General features: G+C 38.9%; 2 protein-coding genes across 5 annotated transcripts in view; one reads left to right on the forward strand and one right to left on the reverse strand.

Annotated features, from left to right (window-relative positions):
- The window catches only part of cenpp (centromere protein P), a 348,905-nt gene extending 347,073 nt beyond the window's left edge, over positions 1 to 1,832 (reverse strand). Inside the window, exon 1 of one of the 3 annotated variants that reach the window (XM_060835499.1) lies at positions 1,764 to 1,832. The gene's annotated coding sequence lies outside the window, so the exon portion shown is untranslated. Of the gene's footprint in view, positions 1 to 1,735 lie in introns of all 3 variants that reach the window. The other 2 variants (XM_060835500.1, XM_060835498.1) reach the window with 2 other exon arrangements.
- A 277-nt stretch (positions 1,833 to 2,109) lies between these two features.
- Positions 2,110 to 23,000, forward strand: part of nol8 (nucleolar protein 8) — a 51,972-nt gene continuing 31,081 nt past the window's right edge. Inside the window, exons 1-8 of one of the 2 annotated variants that reach the window (XM_060835502.1) lie at positions 2,110 to 2,349; positions 5,492 to 5,693; positions 7,902 to 7,964; positions 8,610 to 8,688; positions 9,716 to 9,866; positions 11,102 to 11,170; positions 14,467 to 16,251; positions 19,403 to 19,543. In XM_060835502.1, coding sequence (XP_060691485.1) covers positions 5,555 to 5,693; positions 7,902 to 7,964; positions 8,610 to 8,688; positions 9,716 to 9,866; positions 11,102 to 11,170; positions 14,467 to 16,251; positions 19,403 to 19,543 — 2,427 coding nt within the window. In that variant the 5' untranslated portion in view covers positions 2,110 to 2,349; positions 5,492 to 5,554. Of the gene's footprint in view, positions 2,350 to 3,237; positions 3,306 to 5,491; positions 5,694 to 7,901; positions 7,965 to 8,609; positions 8,689 to 9,715; positions 9,867 to 11,101; positions 11,171 to 14,466; positions 16,252 to 19,402; positions 19,544 to 23,000 lie in introns of those variants that run through there. The other variant, XM_060835503.1, reaches the window with a different exon arrangement.

The raw sequence follows: 23,000 nt of genomic DNA on the forward strand, positions 1-23,000 counted from the left end.
ACTAGGGATATATTTCCCTCCACAACCCTTTCCACTTTCCGCAAGGACCGTTCCCTCCGTGAGTACCTGGTCGGGTCCACGCCCCCCTATAACCCACCCTCCCATCCTGGCACTATCCCGTGCCACCGCAGGAACTGCAAAACCTGCGCCCACACCTCCTCCCTCACCTCTATCCAAGGCCCTAAAGGAGCCTTCCACATCCATCAAAGTTTTACCTGCACATCCACCAATATCATTTATTGTATCCGTTGCTCCTGATGCGGTCTACTCTACATTGGGGAGACTGGGCATCTCCTAGCAGAGCACTTTAGGGAACATCTCCGGGACACCCGCACCAATCAACCACACCGCCCCGTGGCCCAACATTTCAACTCACCCTCCCACTCTGTCGAGGACATGGAGGTCCTGGGCCTCCTTCACCGCTGCTCACTCACCACCAGATGCCTGGAGCAAGAACGCCTCATCTTCCGCCTCGGAACACTTCAACCCCAGGGCATCAATGTGAACTTCAACAGTTTCCTCATTTCCCCTTCCCCCACCTCACCCTAGTTCCAAACTTCCAGCTCAGTACTGTCCCCGTGACTTGTCTGGACTTGTCCTACCTGCCTAGCTCCTTTTCCATCTATCCACTCCACCCTCTTCTCCCTGACCTATCATCTTCATCCCCTCCCCCACTGTACTCTATGTTACTTTCTCCCCACCCCCACCCCCACCCTCCTCTAGCTTATCTCTCCACGCTTCAGGCTCTCTGCCTTTATTCCTGATGAAGGGCTTTTGCCCGAAACGTCGATTTTGCTGCACTTTGGATGCTGCCTGAACTGCTGTGCTCTTCCAGCACCAATAATCCAGAATTTACCCCACTCTGTTTTCTGTTAGTTAGCGGATCTTCTATCTTTGCTAACACATGACCAGTAACGCCTTGCATCTTTATCTTGTGCAGCAGACATTTGTGCAGCACCTTTTTGAATGCCTTCTGGTAACCCAGGTGTGTCACTTGCACCAGTTCCCTATGAATCACCCCACTAGTAATGTCCTCAAAGAATTCCAGTAAATTAGTTAAACATGATCAATCTTTCATGATTGGATGCTACATCTGCCCAATGGGATAATTTCTATCCAGATGCCTTGCTTTTTCAGCCTTGATTATAGATACAAGAATTTTCCCCAAAGGTAAGCCTCCTTGTTATCAATTACTAGCATTTTATTTGTGCCTTCCACTGTGAAAATCAAAATAACTGTCCAACGCCTCAGCCACTTCCGGATTTCCTATTGTTAAATCCTTCTCTAAAGGACCAATGTTTACCTTAGCCACTCTTATTCATTCTATATATTTCAACAAAACTTCGGTATGACTTCTTCAGATTCTGTTTCCCAGACAAAACAATTTTGCATTTATATGCATTTTTAAGAGAGTAACACTTCCCAGTCCTACCCTTGGATTGTTTTACAACAACCACAAACGTGGCGAGAACCTCGTCTCAAACAGCGGAGCAAAACAAGGGTGTTTTGGATGTGCTAGCCATTATACATAGCGCCTGGCGTGCAATAATAATGATTGCAGTCAATGGAGTTCAGCATTCCTTGCTGGCTATGAAAGGCGGTCAAGCCACAAACTCGCGTCTTGCGCCGGCCGCCCGAAGGAGTCCTATCCCGAGATTGTATAAATCAGTGGGTGACACAATGATAATTCTAAAATAATACTTTTCAAAAAAAATATATATATACACCTCCCAACCTTCAACTCCGAGAGAATTTTTTTTAACCTTGGTCAAAGTGGAAATCTCAAGGTTGCAGTCACCAACAGAAGTCGCGCGTTACACCATTCAAATCCACAGCGCGAGAGGAGCGCGCGGGCTCGTGCAAATACCAAACACCCAGAGGTGAGCCCTGTCGTCAGAACAAAATAGCTTGCTGCAAAATTTCACCACAACTGTAAGATCACAGCATTTCACTTTTAGACAATTATACTGTCTGTTTTGCTTTTCGGAAACACTTTAAATTTTGGCGACATTCTCTTGATATTATTTCTAATTTGACACTCGCACCCCTTTCTCGGAATCGATGTTAGTATGGAGCGTTTCCGTTTCTTTTCTGTGTGACACCATTAAATGACTCCACATTGAAATGATGTGTTTTTGTTAACGCTGACAGATTTCTGCGTTTTGTTAGTATCGTGCGTGCCGTTACTAATGGTAATGTGAACAACGCTTGCTGATTATCACCTCGATGAATATTTTTCACAGCCCGAGTCCCGCTCCTTCCTTTATACTTCTTTTAACTGGTGGAACTGAAGAGGTTGAGCAGGACCGTGAGGAAGAGTACCCTGGATGGACCATGAACTATGGCAACGTGAGTGACAATGTGTACAAATTGAGATTTTCAGGAAATTCCTTCTTATCGCATCTGAATTTCCATATTTTCCCTCGCGTAAAATGAGTTGAAGATCTTAAATTTATAAAAGTCGTTCTAATATTTTTTAAGGGCGTGGTTAAAAGTATGGGATCGAAGTAAAAAACAATTAGAGAAAGATCACTGAACCCGAAATGGTGGATTTGCTTTCTCTCCGCGAATGTGATCAGGCCTGTTGAGTTTCTCCAGCAGTTTCTGTTTTCTTGTTTCAGATTTCTAGTTTTGATTTTTTTTTGTTTGTATTTAAATGGGGTTGAAGTATACGCTGAAGGACTAAAATCAGGATCGCGTCGCCTTTTCAGTTTCAACCTGGTCTATGACTTGAATGTTTCTAACAATTTTTTTTGCGTTCAGAGAGAGGAAGGGAATCTCAGTGAGGCTGGTTGATTATGGCACAGTTATCTGTGCTGGATGCTTTGAATGCAATAGACTGAGCCTTACAAATTAAGCTTTCGGTATATAAGAATGAAATCAGGGCAATACAAATACAATTGTTAAATGATCATATGAGATGTTGGTACCAAAACAGCTGAACGTGAATTTGCAGGATGCAATTGAGTGTTTGGCTAAGTATGATCAGTACTGAATCTAGGCGAAGTCACCACTGTGATTTTAAAAACAAAATAAATTAATGTTAATAGCAAAATATTGTGCATGTTAGAAGTCCTACTGAGCTGCTGAAAATTCTTTCGGTCTGACAGCATCTGTGGAGAAAGAGTTGACATTTTGACTCGAGTTGAAGGATAGATGAACCTGCAAGTAGTTTGTAGAATACCACTGTTCATTCTATAAGCAAGACCTGAGTTTAATTCACCATCTTGAGCTCATGGTTTTTATCTCTGCTTACTGCAGAACTTAAGATGAGGAGGTGCCGGTGTTGGATTGGGTGGACAAAGGTAAACAATGACCACAACAACATGTTATCGTCCAAGAAATTTATTTGGAATAGACGAAGAGCAGTGTTCCAAAAGCTAGTACTTCCAAATAAACCTGTTGAACTGTAATCTGGTATTGTGTGATTTTTAACTTTACAGAAGTTGAGGAATAGCATGACATTTTACAGCCCTCTGGACTCAACATTGAGTTCAAAACTTTTAGACCATACTCATCCTCAATTTTGATTTTGTTTTTTGTTATTACTAGTTTGAATCCTGGTTCTCATGTTGCTTTTGCACACAGCTTCTCTTTATTCATGCACTTACTCTCATTCCAGACAAACATTTCTTATTTTAACTCCAATTATTACCACTCCATTGCTTTTTGTTCTGCAGAAATTTACCAAGGCTCCTTAGAAAGCACTTTCTAAACTCTCGGACACTGGTATCTAGAAGGACAAGGGTGGCAAATAGACAGGAATATAACCACCTGTTTCCCCTTCTCGGTACATCAACAAGTTTTATATGTATGCTAACACTACCCAGTGCTACCTTCCCAATACTAATCTGAATCTGGTATTACTTATCCCATAGTATAAGGATAAGTAATACCAGATTCAGATTAGTAGTGGGAAGTACTGCACCTTATTCCTCCAAATGAATATTGCGAAAACCAAACCAGTATCTTTGATCCTCACCACAAGATCCTATCCTTAGCTACTAATTCCTTTCACCATTTGCAGTTGTGTATGGCCTAAAGATGAGCTTCTGACCACCTGTACCAAAATTTCCTATTTCAGCCTTGTTTTCATTCCCCAACTTGGTCTCTTCTTGAACTCATCTGCAGCTGAAACCTTTATCCATTTGTCAGTTACCTGAAGATGTGATGATTCTGGTACCTGCAAGCAAATCTTTAGTAAATCCAAAATTTGGCTACCTGCATTTTGATTCACATAAACACTCATTCACCCATCATCTGTTAATTGTAGGTGCTCCTGGTCTGGCAATAACTCATGTTTTAAAATTCTCATCCAAGTTTCCAAATCCTGCCTTGGCAATGCCCTTCCCTATCTCTAATCTCCCCCAATCCTGTAAACCTCCTTGATCTAGGTGGCCCTCCAATTATGGCCTTTTGCAGATGTCACATTTTCTTTCAAGCTGTGTCTTCTGTTGTTTTAATTTCTAAACTGTAAAATTTTTCTCACTGAGCTTACCTTCCTTTCAACCTCTCCTATTTTTTTAAACCTTCCTTAAAATAGACCTTTCTAATCACTTTAGGCTACCTGTCCTAAAACATGGCAAAGTATCATATTTTGTTTGAAAACTCGTCTTTGAAAGAGCCTTAGAACATTTTAGAAAAGTAGAAGTGATACATCAATGCAAATTGTTGTCAGGTTTTTTTTGTTCATATACATTTTACTGTTCAAGTTTCAGGTCAAGTGACCCTTCCTCAAAACTGAGGACTCAGAGCTCCGAAGGGTCACTCGACCTGAAACATTAACTTTGATTTCTCTCCAAGATGCTGCCAGACCTGCTGAGGTTTTCCAGAAATTTCTGTTTATGTTTCTGTTTTCCAGAATCCGTAGTCCATTCAGTTTTTAACCCTGTTATTGGTTCATGGATCTTTATCCAAAAATGTTACTATTCAGTCCTTTTTACCTCTCCCATGATATTTATTATGCACTTCATGGCCTAAAATTGCAAAAGCAAAATGAATAGACAGGGTAATCAGTTACAGCGAGAGATTGAATAGGCTGGGGCTTTTTTTTCCTGATGTGATGAGATTTATAAAATTATGAGGGACATGGATAGAGTGAATAGTCAAGATCTTTTTCGTAGGTGGGGAGTCCAAATCTAGCGGTTTAGGGTGAGAGGGGAAATATTTACAAAGGAACTGAAGATTAATTTTTTTCATGTAGACAGTAGTGCATGTGTGGAAAGAGTTGCCAGAGGAAGTGGTGGCGGTTAGTAAAATTACAACATTTATAACGCATCTGGATGGGTATATGAATAGGAAGAGTTTAGAGGGGTATGGACCAAATGCTGACAAATGGCACTAGGTCAGATTGGGATGTCCCATCCGTGCGGATGAGTTGGACCGAAAGATCTGTTTCAGACCTGTTCTCTTTTTTTAACATTGTGTTGTCAATAAAAGTTGTGTGACATTAATATGTGTATCTTCATTTTGTTATTTTATTGCTCCTTAGAATACTTTTGGCCTTTGGGTGCTTTTGACATTCTCCAATTAAAATGATACAACAATCCAAAAAATGGAAATGACCAAAAATTTGAAACGTTTATTTGTTGGGGGATTACATCACACGGTCTCTGAAAATGAAATTAAAGAAAGATTTAACACATTTGGTGCTGTGACAGATGTGGATCTTGTATTCAGGAAAGACAATGAAGGTAATGTTAATGTTCATGGTTTAGTTTGGTGTAATTGAACTTCGCTGAAAATGTGTTGCTGGTTAAAGCGCAGCAGGTCAGGCAGCATCCAAGGAACAGGAAATTTGACGTTTCGGGCACAAGCCCGAAACGTCGAATTTCCTGTTCCTTGGATGCTGCCTGACCTGCTGCGCTTTAACCAGCAACACGTTTTCAGCTCTGATCTCCAGCATCTGCAGACCTCACTTTTTACTCTGTAATTGAACTTCAGCTATGTTTCATTTGTTCAGGTACTATCTACTTGTTTAATCTATAATTGCACAATTTAATCTGGACTTTCAGTGATGCCATGTGCCTCCATTGAATGAGATAAAGTCCTTGAAGTGACAATTTTTAAAAATCATTTAATTGATGTGAATGTTTCCTGTTATACTGTAGCATTCAAAAAATAAAACCCCAAAAAAGGCTTATTAATGTGACATAACAGGGTTTTTAATGGTCTAATAAATGACATGCATAATCCAAAAAGCTATCTTGCTCAGTAAAAATGTTTTGGATTTGTGTTATTTCAATTTTTTTCTATTATGAACATAGAAACAGGAGCAGACCATTCAAGCCTTTCAAGCCTGTTTCACCATTCAGTGGCTAATTTGTGGCATAGTTCTATATATCTGACTTTAACCTTCCCTTACTATATCTTCACTTAACAAATATCTAACTATCTCAGATTTTAAACTAACAACTGATTATGCACCACTGCCATTTGTGGATGAGAGTTTCCAAAATCTATCACCCTTTGTGTGTAAAAATGCTTCCTAACATCTCTCCCTAAACAAAGCGGCCCAAATTTTCAGTCTTTGCCCCTTAGTTCTAGAATCCCCAAACAGTGGAAATAGTTTATCTACCCTGTCTTTTCCTGTTAATATCCTGAAGACTTCAATCAGATCACCCAGTAACCTTGTAAATCCAAGAGAAAACAGGCCTCATTTGTGTAATCTGTCCTCATAACTTAACTCCTGAAGTCCAAGTATTATTCATGTAAACCTATGTTGTATTCCATCCAAGGCCAATATATTCTTCTTACAGTCTGCTGCCCAGATTTGCTCACAGAACTCCAAAAGGCGTCTAACCATGGTTTTATATAGCTGCAGCATAACTGCTGCATCCTTATACTCCAGTCCTCTGACTTTTTTTTATTTTTCACATACTGAGATTATTTGATGACTTGGATTCGTGTTTGTGAGGAGTCATCAATGTGATTGGCTGCTAGCCCTATCTGATGACATCACTGCTGTGGTCACCTGAAGATAATTGGTCAGTTCAACTTTGTGTTGCTAAAAGTGAAGCCCATGCTTTGAGGACAATTTTCTTCAGCAATGAACATATCCTCAGAATCTAGGATGTTGGTTTATTTTTACTGCAGGTTACATCCTCACAGATTTTTATTTCTTCCTTTCTTCCCCTCCATCTTTACTGGATCATATATGAATTTCCTAAATTAGTAACCTAGTCAAAAAGAAAAGAGATCCAGACCCCAGAGAGGTCCAAAACCCAACATCCTATTTGAGAATATATACTTCAGTCATGTATCTGTCACATCGTTTAGTAAAAGGGCTTTTTTTTTAAAGGTTTCAAAGGGTATCTTATTTTCAAATTGAAATCCGTGATTGTCACAACTGCTGAGCATGCCCACCATGTGGCCTGTGCACTATAGATCTATATAGCTTTTGTAGCTCCCTTTTTAATTTTGGATTCATGTTAAAGCAGACCAGCAATCTAGCTTTTGTTTAACAAATTAAAGATGAGTTTACTGTGAAGGTGGATGTCCTAGACATAGACTTGGAGTTCTGCACCCTGTGCAGCCAGGTTTTTTTTGACAGCAAATGGTAATATTGCTAATTTTGAGGAATCAAGGGTGTCCTCAAAGCAATAAAGCAATTATGCTGAGTTCCTTTGAAGTTCTTCCTCCTGTTTGTTGTTTCGCTCTGAAGGTTGAATTCTTATACCTTCTTTGTTTGTAATGTCCTTCAAGTATTTCAGGAGAGTTTACATGTCTAAGTGTACCTTTCTCCATATGTCATGTGGGACTTGCAGTTGTCAAGGCAAATGATTTGCAGTAGGGTTTTTAGGGGCTTGTGTCCAGTTAGTCGGAGTCATCTCATAAAAATATCATTAAAAATATAATGTCATAACTCCTTTGATCATGACTGATTAGAATCTCTTCTCTAGGTAATCCTATTAAGACGTTTGGTTACATTAATATCAATGCTTCAGAAAGAGAATTAAAACAATGTAAGTATATAGTTTGTTCAATTTCTTCAAATATTGTAACACAATTTATATAGATTCCTGTTACAATTTTAGAAAATTCTATTTTAGAAAAGGTACCAAATTGTAAATAAAATTTTTGCTGTTGTTTTAGTTCATTCGTGGGATGTGAGTATCACTGGCTAGCCCGGCATATATTGTTCATTTCTAATTATCCAGAGGGTATTTAACAGTCAGGCACATGCTGAGAATCTGGAGTCCCATCTACTCAACTCTGGTCAGGATAGTAGAATGCCTTCCTCAAAGTACATTAGTGAACCAGATGGGTTTTTACAAAAATTGTTAGTGGTTTCATGGTTAGTTTCTGGCTAGTTTTTGAAAATCTGTAGTGTTGTAACTCTATAACGCATTGGATGAATGTATAGTCTAGGGACAAATACTTCTGTCGAGAGCACAGCAAAGTGTCTGAAGAGAATGAGCTGATTGTCTATGTGTATATTCTTCAAATTCACTGGAAGCATTCAGTCAGAAAATAAACTAATTAAGTCTTTTGGGGAACAGAAAGGGCAGGATTATTTTTCGTAGCTGCTTTATCTCTACTGTTAATTCTGTTAGGGAACTCCTATTCAACCATTGTATTTATTTGTATTTATTTTTTATGATTTCTAGGTATTTCGATTCTGAATAAATCAAAGTGGAAAGGTGAAACACTGCAAGTTGAATTAGCCAAAGAATGTTTTTTACACAAGTGAGTTCTGTTTGTTAATCACCTTGCAGGTTGTTAATTTTTGATTGTCTTTATTGGTTTGCAAAGTTCAAATACTTTGACATTCTAAAATAGTTAAGAATTTATTCTTTCACAATTTTCCAATGGTATGTTTTCTTTGAACAGAAGTATGTCCAGTATATATATTTTTTTTGCATCAATATAAATATTAGTTTGATGTTTGGAAAATGTGTCAGTCTGTACATATTGTATTGGAGATGATGATATCAGTTTAGTTCAGTTGGATGGGTGGCTCGTTATAATACAGAGTAATGCCACTGTCGTGAGTTCAGTTCGCACGTTGGATGAGGTTACCACAAAGGACCCTCCTTCTCAACCTTGCACCTCGCCAGAGGTGTACTGACCCTCCATTTAAGCTATTACTAGTTTCTCTCTCTCTCTCTCTCTCTCTTTCTCTCTTTTTTCTCTCTCTTTCTTGCTTTTTCTCTTTCTCTCTTTTTTTCTCCCTCTTTCTTGCTTTTCCTCTTGTTTTTTTCTCTCTCTGTCTGTCTGTCTCTCCCTTTTCCCATCCCCCTACCCCCCACATGAATGCATGGTTGGGGAGATAGTGTTGGAGGAAGGACTTTGGATTCTTGGAACTCTGAGAGCTGGTGATGGTGCTCAAAACTGTAGAGGTGTTGAATCAGTGCAGAAAAAGAGTGTTCACTGGCAGAAAGCTTGGTAAATAGGGAACCGAGATTTATGGTAGTTGACAAAAATGAGGTAACCTGAGGGGGGAAAAACATATCTGCTAGAAGCAATCACCAGCAATATTCAAGGGAATTGGCTGAATACATGAAAACTGTGCAAATTTTGCCTATGTGGAAAGAACAAAGATGCCACACTAGTTCTTCCAAAGAACAACAGGCATGATAGCCCCTTTCTGTGTTTGTATAATTCTACAATTCTATTATAAGGTATTTCAGGAACAAATTGAGTTTGACTTTTGTACTTTTTTTAAAGAAATGCATGTTTTACATTAAAACTCACTTCTGTATACATTCTGTAGGCTTGCTCAAGAACGACAGGTTGTAGCTAAAAATCAGTTCAAACAACAAGTTAACAACACAACAAAAGTGGTAGAATCTCTAAAGAAAGCTGGTGTTGAAAACTTCAATATCAAGTCAGCTGTACCAGGAACAGAAATACCTGAGCACAAGGCAAGTGATGATTTTCTTTAATTGTCCTAATGTAAAACTGAATTTTGCATCAGTTAATTTCTTAATTTTTCTTGCCTAAATTGAAATGCACACAAAATAGTACGATTGAGAAATCTAATAATAAGAAGCATTAATAAGTATTGAGTCCACCTCATCTACCTATAGGTTGCCAAACATGGCTTACAATAATTTTTTAAATAGTTCCAAGAGCTTTGCCCTCACTACCTTACCTGGAAGTGTGTTCTGACAATTGATTATCACCTGAAAAATTTGTTGACAGTGGTCCTGAATTTTCTTTTCCTTGTTGACTCGAGACAAGCAATGAAAATAATGCAAAATCGAAGAAATAGATCAGTGCTAGAGAAGTTAGAGTCGAAAAGGGTAGCGCTGGAAAAGCACAGCAGGTTAGGCAACATCAGAGGAGCAGGAGAGTCGATGTTTTGGGCATAAGCCCGTTATCAGGAATGCTAATGCCCGAAACATCGACACTCTGCGCCTCTGATGCTGCCTGACCTGCTGTGCTTTTCCAGCACCACCCTTTTCAACTCTGACTTCTCCAGCATCTGCAGTCCTCACTTTCTCCTAGTTCTGGAGAAGATAGTCGCTTTTTTAAAATTACTTTTGAGTTCTTTCAGCAATAATTTCAAAACTAATGATTACCCATTTCTCTTAACTTTCCTATCATTCTGTACTTTGTTAAGGATCAGGTTCATGTGTGGCTCTTCCCTGCATTCTATTTTTGCACATGCTTGTTTTCTTTGTGCAGCACTAGCCAAAATTGGACATTGTTCAAAGAGAACTTTCCTTTTGTGCATATACAAGTGGCTTACTGATTTGTTTTACTCTTTAGATATGGAGGTTGTTGGCATCCCCATTTTGTATACCCCAAAAAATGTGATGTTGAAGCATCCCAGCAGTACAGTTCTTCTAATCTATATTGGGACTTGCGCCCCTTGACTATGGTACTATTTTGGTCAATCTTGGACAGCTCCCTAAGTCCTTGGCATTCCCATTGAAATGCAGGACCAATAGTTGGATACAATATTTGAGGTGAAATCTAAGAATTAAATTTTTAATTTCCTTGTTTTTGTACATATCATGTACTGGCAATGACTGATGCTGTATTCCTGAAGCTCGTAACGTAAATCACATACTGGGGGAGCTACCACAATAAAAAAAATTCTGTTAATTGTTATCCTATTTGTGTAACAAATACTTTTTTTTAAATCCCTCAGGATTGGGTTGTGAGTAAATTTGGACGAGTGCTACCCATCCTTCATCTGCGGAAGAACGGTCAAAAGAAAATATCCTTTTTAATAATAAAGATGTAACAAAGGTTGTTGGAGAAATACTTTAAAAGTTTATGTTGGAAAGAAAGAAAAATCATGAAAACAATTATCATGAAGTTCTGGAGTTGGGTGTCTTCAATGTTCTGACATCTCTACAACGAAGCACTCACATTTGAGTACAGGTAGAAGATTCTTTATCCAAAATGTTTGAGACCAGCTGTCTTTCGGAATTTTTCAGTTTTCAGAATGTGACAGTCTAATGGTGAAATTTTTAAAAATCTTACCGGAAAAGCAGACTTCTAACTAAGAGCGTGCTTGGCCACGTTCCCCTCCCCATATCGCATCTAAGTGACAGATGTCGAGTGGGTGTCGATTTGGGGACATTCACGGAGAAACGCCAGGCCTTTGGTGCTTGGCCACGCTCTCCATGTCACATCTGAATGACACATCGAGTAGGTGTTGACTTGGAGGCGTTCACTGAGAAACCCCAGGCCTGTTGGTACTTGGCCACACACCCCCATGTCACATCTAAGTGCCACACATCGTGTGGGTGTCAACTTGGGTTAGCTGTTTGCTCGCCAAACAACCTTGTTAATGAGAAAAAAACTTCACAGAAAGCTTTCGGATTTCGAAGCTTTTCGGTTTTTGGATGTTTGGATAACGGATCTTGTATCTGTATTTACTTTTCCTCTTGCAGGCAATGTGTTCTATGGCTTAGTGTAAAATGGTTAACGGTGTTTCTATCACCAATTACGCGAACCTTTCCATTAAGAAAGAGAATACCTAGACCAGTCATACATTACCTTTACAGAGAATTGTATTTGTGTGGGGATGTTCATTACCTGAGACTTTTGCAACCAATGAATTACTTATGATCTGTAGTTTCTCTACCTGTCGTCGCCTATGACTTTGGAACAAAGTGCAGTGGATGCTGAGACAGTGAGTAAATTTAAGGAGGAGTCAGACAGATTTTTAATTGGTAATGAGTTGAAGGGTTATGGGGAGAAAGTAGGTAAATGGGGGTGAGAAGCATACCGTCCATGATCAAATGACGGAGCAGACCTAATGGGCTGAATAGCCTATTTCTGCACCTAAATCTTACAAACTTTTGAGAGAATCTAACCATCTTCCCTTGACATTTAGACAGTATTACTACCACTGATTCTCTCACAATCAACGTCCGGAGGGTTATTATTGACCAGAAATGAATTGAACCAGTCATACAAATACTGTGGCTACTGGTGCAGGTCAGCAACTCTGCGGCATCGCCTTAAAAATACTTCATGATACTGCCTTCATCACCTTCTTAGGCAGAGTTCTAAAACCACACCTTTTGAGAGAAAAAAAATTCTGTTCATCTCTATCCAAATAATTATTCTCTATTTTTAAAATTACACCCCCTAGTTTTGGACTCACTTGAAAGTGGAAACATCATTCCAGATCAACATTGTCAAGATTGTTCAGAATCTTGCTCACTTAATTAAGTGTACCTTCAATCTTCATGCACTCCAGTGAAAACCTTTATACTTAAAACTGCATGCATAAATGTATTGTCTCCCGTTGCCCTGTAAAACTGAAGAATAGCATCTTTACTTTTATTTTCAATTCCTCCTGTAATAAAAGGTAACATTCTATTAGTCGTCTTAATTATTTGTTTTGTGCCCTTTGTCTTCCTATGTTGACAGCGAAAATGCTCCCAATTCCCAGTCTGTTGCTTTCTTTTGGTCAACTTTATGCCCGTTCTCTGGATTAAATACTATCCCTAATTTCCATAAGGTCTGAAGTGACTGTTGAGGATTCCACAGAAATCCCTTGCCTGAGTCTGCACCACTGTGCTGCTGCCTCTGCTGAAACTGTTCTGCCTGTGAGACAGGATATTCCCTGATGATAGTGGTGGTGTCCGGGACATTGACTGTAAGATATGTTTCGACACGGGGTAAACCCCTCTGCTAATTTAAGCCAGCTACATAGAAAAGATTCACCTCGTGCTGTAGTCTCTTAAAATTCGAGAGGCAAAGAACTATCCCAAAAGTCATTATTTAAAGTAAAAATTAACTTTATTCTTTAAGTCTAACAGAGAAAATTAACGAACAACTATTTATAACTTCTTTCTCTTCAACCTATCTTTTACTTTCCACTCTATAATACCAATCTGATTAAAAAATCCTGAATAAGATTAACAAAAAAAAATCACGTTTCAGAACCAGTTAAGTTTGCCAAATCTCCTTTGTAGATTCTCTCCATGTCAGTTTCTATGTTCTGCTGTGCAACTTCTTCCACAGAACAGGTACCTTTCAGAGAGCTCTTAAAATTAGCACCCTATGTCTCAACTGTTCAAAATTGTCTGGTTTTATGCCCCAAAACATTGGATTATTTCATTGGTTTTAATATTATCAAACTACTAAATTCAAACTAGAATGGAGATTGGTATCTTGGGGCATAATTTAAACTGGTCGAATTTCACTTTTTTTTTGTCTCGTGGCAACCCATCTACTGCTAACTGTTTCGAGATTATGTTACGTTGTTACCTTGTTTAGAACACTGAGCTGAGTCAGGCAGTTTTATTAGCTTTTCAACTCTCTTAAGGGTACAGTACCTCTACACCTTCAAAACAGATATGATGCAGTTAATGTATGCATACCAAGGCACTACGGACAGCAATAAAGTAATGATCAGCTAATCTGATTTATAGGTCAGAATACTGAGACAAATTCCCTGCTTTTGTGGAAATTAACGCCATTTGATTTGGTCCAGTTCAGAATAATATTTCTCTGAAAATACCACTTCTGATCATACCATGTACCCTTAAACCTGCACTAGAGTGTCAACCTAGGTTTTTGTGCTCCAGTTTCTACAGTGGAACTTGAGTCCTTAACCATTGAACTCACTGAGAGCAATGTCATCAAGTTTGATGCCATTGAGTACGGTTCCAGCACCAATAAATAAATATGCATTCTAGCCCCAAAGGCATCAAATACGGTGCATTAAAATTCTTTTAAAAATAAAAGCAGTGAGGACACTGCAAAAGCAAAATACTACAGTTACTAGAATCTGAAACAAATTGCTTGAAAGCTCAGCAAGTCAAGAAGCATCTATGAAGTGAAAGAAACCAATTTTGAATGTTCTCAATAACGATCCTTGGTTAGAACTGCTGAAAGATCATTGACCATAAACTTTCACTTTGTTTCTCTTTGTATGTGCTGTCTGACTTGTTAAGTATTTATAATGTTTTCAAGAGAAACTGCCTGTCCATATTTTGTTAATAGTTCACTTAGAAATATTCTGCTGGATGTTTCTTAACTTAATTTCACATAATAAAATATGATCCTTCTAAATATTGTCATAACATCAAGAAACTTGATCATGTGACAAATTTTGAAGTCAAAACCCCAGTAACCAACCTAACATGGCATCTCGAAGAAACAGATGATGAGGAAATAAGGAAGAAAAAACGGGGGGACTTCCCTGCTCCAACACAACCTGCTAAGAAAAAGAAGCTGTCTGTCAGCAAGTACAGTGTGGTGGATTCCAATGATTCTGACAATTTCACAGCAAACATGTCTTCATATGCAGTGGAACATAATGGCAAAAGTGGATCTAATCAGGATAGATTCATTGCTGCGACAGAGAACAAGTTTGCTTTCTCAAAATCACCTTGTTCTGTAAATCGAAATCTTGGGAGACAAGAAACTAATGTCTCTAGCAAAAGTAATACTTGGTCAAAAGCTCAAATCACATGTCATCGCTCTGACTTTGAAGATCAGGAATTGATCAGTGAAAGAGAGAATAATAAAACTGAAGACCTTAGTCAGGCAGAACATAAACTACAAGACATGCCTTTGGAGGTAGTTGGTGAGGATTACGTTTTAAGACATCAGACACATTGGGCACTAAATGACTTGAGGAAAGAAATGTCGGAAGATGTTAATATTAATCACATATCAAATGACAGTGGTAGTGAGTATGATTCTGCTGATACTGATGAAATTATCTCTGGGAAAATGATTTCTCACAAAAGTTTGCCAAGAACAAAATTTAGCAAAAAACGAAATCCTTTGATTTCTAACACTGAAGGGGATCCTAAGAAAAAGGAGTGTAATTCCAACAGTAATGGCAGTAATGAAGATTCCAAGCCAGAGAGTTCTGAATCCAATTTGGATTCTGATTATGAAGAAATGATGAATAGCTGTTACCGAATAGACTTATCGCTAACTGATCTTGAACAATTGGTAAATAGTTCTTCCAAAGCCAAGAAAGAAAATAACAAATCGCAAAGTGATTTGAAGTTACTTAAAAATATTTCATTACAGCCTTCCCTAGTAAACCCATTGCCATCAGCTTCAGGTACAAAGATTTCTCAGAGCATGCCTGCCTTGAAGAAAAACACCATACCTAATAAAATTGCATCAGCTATTCAGGATGAGGACAGCAGTGACTGTGAAATAACACCAAATAAACAGCTGATTAACCCATCTCCTTCAAAAAAGACAATGTCCCTAATCAAGTCAAAGGAAGAAAATAGCAAAGGAGATAAATTAATTAGTGACCAATTATTTTTGAAAGTGAAGAGGAAGATGTATAAAGAATCAGATAGTGATTCTGACAGTGGCGAGAAAAGTAATTTCAAACCACCACCATTTAAAGGAACAAAATTTCTTCAATTCAACACACCCACCATGACTATTTCTAGCCACAAACCTAACTTTGGTATTTCTGAAAATAAAACTGAAAAGTTGAAATCTGTAATACAAAACTTGTGTAACTCTGAATTACTAAATGGAGAAAAATGTGATTGTGGAGATGCCAGTGAGGCAGTAAATGCTGTGAAACAAAAGATGGTGCATTTTAAGCAAACTGAACTTCCAAAATTTGAAGCCTCAACTTTACTTGTTGAAACCAGCCATGTGAAGGAAGAGCGAGAATGTAAAGCTGGAATTGATAAAGATGTTACGAACACTGCTAGTTTAGCTGCAGGGACTCCTCAAAATTCAGAGAAACATTTATTGGACAATCAAAAGAGGTTGGCTGCATTACATGAGAGACAGAAAGAAACCGAGATGCAGAAGAAACTCATTCAAGGAGCCCTGACAAATTTGGTATGTTAGAAATGTTCAATTTTCTTATTAATTTATAGGATATTAATTTCCTAAATTCTTCACACTGTTTCCTCTTTCAAATTGTTTGTATACCTAAATACCTTTTATTTGACTATTAATTGCTAACTACTGTAAATCCATTATCAGTCATTTTAGTGGTTTCTTGCACAGTCACAGAGATGTACAGCACGGAAACGGACCCTTCGGTCCAGGCCGACCAGATATCCCAACCCAATCTAGTCCCACCTGCCAGCACCCGGCCCATATCCCTCCAAACCCTTCCTATTCATATACCCATCCAAATGCCTCTTAAATGTTGCAATTTTACCAGCCTCCACCACATCCTCTGGCAGCCCATTCCATGCACGTAACACCCTCTGCATGAAAAAGTGGCCCCTTAGGTCTCTTTTATATCTTTCCCCTCTCACCCTAAACCTATGCCCTCTAGTTCTGGACTCCCCAACCTCAGGGAAAAGACTTTGCCTATTTACCCTATCCATGCCCCTCACAATTTTGTAAACCTCTATACGGTCACCCCTCAGCCTCCAACGCTCCAGATAAAACAGCCCCAGCCTGTTAAGCTTCTCCCTATAGTTCAAATTCTCTAACCCTGGCAACATTCTTGTCAATCTTTTCTGAACCCTTTCAAGTTTCACGACATCTTTCCGATAGGAAGGAGACCAGAACTGCACACAATATTCCAACAGTGGTCTAACCAATGTCCTGTACAGCCGCAACATGACCTCTCAACCCCTGTACTCAATACTCTGACCAATAAAAGAAAGCATACCAAATGCTGCCTTCACTATTCTATCTATCTGCGACTCCACTTTCAAGGAGCTATGAACCTGCACTCCAAGGTCTCTTTGTTCAGCAACATGCCTTAGGACCTTACCATTAAGTATATAGGTCCTGCTCAGATTTGCTTTCCCAAAATGCAGCACCTCACAATTATCTCAATTAAACTCCCATCTGCCACTTCTCAGCCCATTGGCCCATCTGGTCCAGATCCTGTTGTAATCTGAGGTAACCCTCTTCGCTGTCCACTACACCTCCAATTTTGGTGTCACCTGCAAACTTACTAACTGTACTTCTTATGCGCATATCCAGATCATTTATGTAAATTACAAAAAGTAGAGGACCAAGCACTGATCCTTGTTGCACTCCACTGGTTACAGGCCTCCAGTCTGAAAAACAACCCTCCACCAACACCCTTTGAGCCAGTTCTGTATCCAAATGGCTAGTTATCCTTGTATTCCATGAGACCTAACTTTGCTAATCAGTCTCCCATGGGGAACCTTGTTGAATGCCTTACTGAAGTCCATATAGATCACATCTACTGCTCTGCCCTCATCAATCCTCTTTGTTACTTCTTCAAAAAACTCAATCAAGTTTGTGAGACATGATTTCCCACGCACAGAGCCATGTTGACACTCCCGAATCAGGCCTTGCCTTTCCAAATACATGTATATCCTGTCCCTCAGGATTCCCTCCAACAACTTGCCCATCACCGAGGTCAGGCTCACTGGTCTATCGTTCCCTTGCTTTCTCCTTATCACCCTTCTTAAACAGTGGCACCACATTTGCCAACCTCCAGTCTTCTGGCACCTCACCTGTGACTATTGATGATACAAATATCTCAGCAAGAGGCCCAGCAAACACTTCTCTAGCTTCCCAAAGAGTTCTAGGATACCCCCGATGAGTTCCTGGGGATTTATCCACCTGTATGCGTTCCAAGACATCCAGCACTTCCTCTGTAATATAGATATTTTTCAAGATGTTACCATCTATTCACCTACATTCTATATCTTGCACGTCCTTTTCCACAGTAAATAATGATGTAAAATACTTGTTTAGTATCTCCCCCGTTTTCTGCCGCTCCACACAATGGCTGCCTTGCTGATCTTTGAGGGGCCCTATTCTCTCCCTTTTGTCCTTAGTGTATTTGTAAAAACCTTTTGGATATTTACAATCAGAGCATACATTTTTAAACGTAATTTTTAAAACTAGCACAAGCTGTGATTTATCTCATACATTTTGCTGTATACCCACATATGTGCAAAACAAGTCCCAGGCGACAGCATGACGTGATCTTCATAAATGTGATGGCTCAGGATAAAAAAAACTGACATTTGTGAATTTCTACCACTGGTTTCACATGTACTAGTTACTTGATCACAACCAAGCCAGCCATCTGAAGAGGCGTCAAGCAGCTTGAAAGGAAACAAGGAACAAGCTAATGTGTGTCTTGGATTGTTACCTCCTTGCCTTCATTAGTTTACATCTGAAACGTGTTAAACTGGCTTAGATAAGAAGATTAAGAGTACTGTTAGGATTAGCAGAATAATGTATGTCCTTATAAAAGACAGAACGGTTCTTTGATTTTGTCACAATTTTTATGCTGTAATTGATTTAATTAAAATTTCATAGTTGCATTTTGCTCATTAAAATTAATGCTTCATATTTTGATATCTTTTTGGGGAGAGGTGGGGTTTGTAATCAGTCAAGTGCAGAAATAATTTCAAGGTGAAGAGTGAATCCATTGCCCTCAGTTGAATTCTAAAAGGTAGCTTTTTAAATATTTGAAAGTCCTTTAGATAGTGCCTTCAAACTGTCAGTAAGCTGCAAGGGACCCGGTTGTTTATATTTGTGATTACTATATGATTCTTTTATAATATTGTTTCATTTCCTATTAAAATCATGTAAGTTTTATCTTAGTTGTGCAATGTAATATTTAAATTAGAAAGGCAGTTGATTTAGTTGAATGTAGTGTGTCTTGCACTAAAAGATGCTTTATTTTTAATGTTTGCTTTTACAATAGGACCAAGATGCTGCATTTTCCAAATATTCTCAGGCTGATGACTGATTTATACAGTTCTCTGGGTGAGAAAGGGTATATGACAGTAAATGTCATGCAAAGTGAGGAAATTAAATTAAAAGGATTAACTTAAGCACTTAAGAAAAATCAACAAAATGTGAGAATTGAAAATAATAGTCCGCAGGCTTAAAAATATATTTATGCATTACTTGTTTTCCACTCTTTGAAGATGGATCTGGTATAATCTTAGAGATTTTGTGGAGTAAATAATTGCTAATTTTCTTCATTTTTTTTAAACTTAGCTTTTTCTTTAATATACATATGTTGCTATAGGACAATCAGAAACCTAACAAAGGGAAACACATTGTCTTTGATTTTGAAGAAGAGTGTGAAAACAATGCACTATTTAAAGACATTGGAGAAAATCTTAAAGAAAAAGACACAAAAAGTCAAGGAAAATTGCATGTTGCAAAAGTAAGCCTTTTTATTTAATTTATATTTTTGCTAATTATTTAATGGATTTGCCACTGTGAAAGTCATCAGTAATTCTCAGCATCCAGTTGCTATTGTTCAGATGTGACTTTGTGAAATAGTCTAATGCATTTTGTAATAACAGTGTACTTTATACGTCAAAATTATTCCCATTGTGGCATATTTGATACCATTACCATTTCTTACAGAAGCTATTTTTTAGTCATGAGTCTGTCAGTTATATTGCATTGTGAAGCATTATGGGGTGCAGAGCCAAAGAACTGCATTGAAATTTTCCAGTCATTCAACTGAGACCCATTAATCCAAGTTAAGATGCATTGGATTGATTTGTCAAGGAATTTTTTTCACCTTTCTCTTCTCTCTTCTCAACTAGCTAATTGGTCATTTGCTAAGGTACAACAACAAAAGTGAAAATTAAAACATACCTTCAACAAAGACATTCAGACAGAAATGGAGGCAAGGCAAAATGTAGGACTGTCAAAAGAGAGAGCTGAGAGCTTTGGTCAAAAGATTGACTGGGAGTTACAATTGAATAGCTGAGAGTGAAACCAAGTGAAGTCAGTTACACTGAGCTGGACAATGGAACACAGGGCAGTGTGGTCAAGCTTAAAAACAGAAGAAAGGTTAAGAAGAGTTAATGCAGCATAATCACAGAAAATTACTTCTGTAATTTGGCCTGGGTTTATTTTAGTGCTATGCCATGACCGGAAACTGCAGAGAATCAAATGCGGACTTGCAAGAATGATGGATTTAGGAGACAACATTTTCAGGAACTTTGGTTAGAAAAGAGAGGGAAAGTTATGGTAAATTCTCAAGAACACAAGAGAAAAGGATGGTTTGCTTTGTGGAGAAGATGTTTATGACCCTTTTTTAAAGCAAGAAGGATAGAAACAGAGGAAAGATCACTGGATTTGATGATGGAAGCTGAACAAATTTCTGATACATTGGTTGAATATAGCACCCTTTGGAATTAAAAGAACAGAATATGGGGCACCATAACTGAAGCCAAGTTTGAAAGATGAAAAAGAGGTATATTGTGGTTGTGGGCCATAACAAATGGACAAGAGAAGGAATTCAGAAGTCAAGCCCTCTTGGAAATATTTTGAAAAAAATGTTGAGCGAGGGCACAATCGTTGGTATTTAGGAAGTTGCAAGTGACTTTCTTTTCAGGAATGAAGGTATGCTAAAAAGGGTTGGGAAAGTTCAGTAGTAAGAGTTAGGAGATGGCCTTATGGGTTTAATGACCTTGAGAAGAGAGAAATCAGCTCTAAAATACATCAAATAACAAACAAAGGTCAGGTAAGAGTGATTGACTTCAATATTAAATCAACATTTGAGTGAATGTGGCATAATGGAGCCATGGCAAAACGGGAGTCAGTTAGAATTGAGAGAAATTCTCCATGGGTTGGAGTCATAACCATCATTCTTTGTACTAGGTAGTGTGTCTTGGAGTTCAACCATCTCAGCCCCAGGACATCACTACAGGAGTTTCTCAGGATAGTGACCTAGGTTCAGCTATCTTCAGTTACTTCATTAGTAACCTTCCATCCACCATTACAGAGATATTTGCTGATGATCGAACACTATTCCTCGTCATTTGGACATCTCTAATGTTGAAGCAGTCATTGTCCATATGCAGCATGACTTGGACAATACCCAGGCTTGGGCCGATAAGTGGCAAGTAACATTCCCATCACACAAGTGCAAGGCCATCTCCAAGAGACAATGTAATCATCACCTCTTGATATTCAATGAAATTTACCATACTGAATCTGTCACAATGAACATCCTGAGAGTTGCTATTGACCAGGATCTGAATTGGACCAATTGCAAAACTACTGCTAACCATGACTGTGGTTAGAAGAGCTGGCCAGTGGCTATGAGATCTGCAGAGAATCACATTACATCTTCCCAAAGTCTGTTCACCATCTAAAGGGCACAGTCAAGAGTGTGATGGAACACTCCACCTCCTTTGAATATAGCTGCAACAATACTCAAGAAACTTGACACTATCCAGATCACTTAATTGGCTACCAGTTCACCACTTTCCATATTCACTTTGCTCACCACCATTGCACAATACAGTAGTGTGTACCATCTACAGGGTGCTTTGCATAAAGACTCATGAGGGCTCCTTTGACACCTTATAACTTGCAGTCACTATCATCTAAGAAGAATAGGAACAGCATATTGGCGAGCATTTATTGCCCATCCCTAGTTGCCCTTGAGAATGTGGTGGTGCATTGCCTTCTTGAACCACTACTGCCCACATGCTGTAGGTTGACCCACAATGCCCTTAGGCAAGGAATTGCAGAATTTTGATGTAGCAACAGTTTTAAAAAAAAGGATAGATTTCCAAGTCAGAATGGTGAATGGCATGGAAAGGAATTTGCAGATGGAGGTATTCCTATGTATCAACTGTCTTTGTCCTTCCAGATGGAAGCAGTTGTGGATTTGGAAGCTGCTTTCTGAGGATTTTTGGTGAATTTCTTCAGTGTATCTTGTAGATAGTACACACTGCTGCTACTGAGTAGGAATCAGTTTAGCTCAGTTGGCTGGATCATTGGTTTGTCAAGCAGTATGAAGCCAACAGCATGGTTTCAATTCCTGTCACCAGTTTGAGGTTACCATAAAGGACTCTCATTCTCAACCTTGTGCCTCGCCTGAGGTCTGGTGGCCCTCAGGTTAAATTACCACCAGTCACTTCTGTCTAATGAAAACAGCCCCTCTGGTCTGGTAAGATTATGGCGACACAAAACAAAAGCGACTGAGTATCAGTGATGGTGGGAATGGATGCTTGTAGATGTGGTGCTAATGTGGGCTTTGGCCTGGAGGGTATCAAGCATCTTAAATGTTGTTGGAATTACATTTGTCCAGGTAAGTGGAGTGTGTTCTATCTCAATCCAGACATGTCTTGTTGATGATGGATAGGCTTTGCGTAGTAAGGTAGTGAGTTACTTGCTGCAGTATTCCTAACCGCTGACCTGCTGTTATAGGGACTCTGTTTATGTGGCAAGTCCAATTGAGTTTCTGGTCGATGGTAACCCCAGGCTGTTGATAGTGGGGGATTCAGTGATTGTAACAACACTGAATGTCCAAGGGCGGTAATTAGATTGTCTCTTATTAGAGATAGTCATTCCTTGGCATTTATGTGACATGAATGTTACTTACCACTTGTCAGACCAAGCATGGATATTGTCCAATTCTTGATGCATTTGACCATAGAATGAGGAGTCACTCATAGTACTTAACATCGTGCAATCATTGGTGAACATCCCACTTCAGATGAAGCAGCTGGTTGAGCTGAGGGCATTATCCTCAGGAACTCCGACAAAAATGCCCTGGTCACTAAGATAACTAGCCTCTGCACAAGCATAGCCACCTTCCATTTTGCCAAGTATGACTCCTACAAGTGAAGAGTTTGCCTCCTGATATCCGT

The sequence above is a fragment of the Hemiscyllium ocellatum genome, chromosome 14 (assembly GCF_020745735.1).
Source record: "Hemiscyllium ocellatum isolate sHemOce1 chromosome 14, sHemOce1.pat.X.cur, whole genome shotgun sequence".
In the NCBI taxonomy this organism is placed as follows: Eukaryota; Metazoa; Chordata; class Chondrichthyes; order Orectolobiformes; family Hemiscylliidae; genus Hemiscyllium; species Hemiscyllium ocellatum.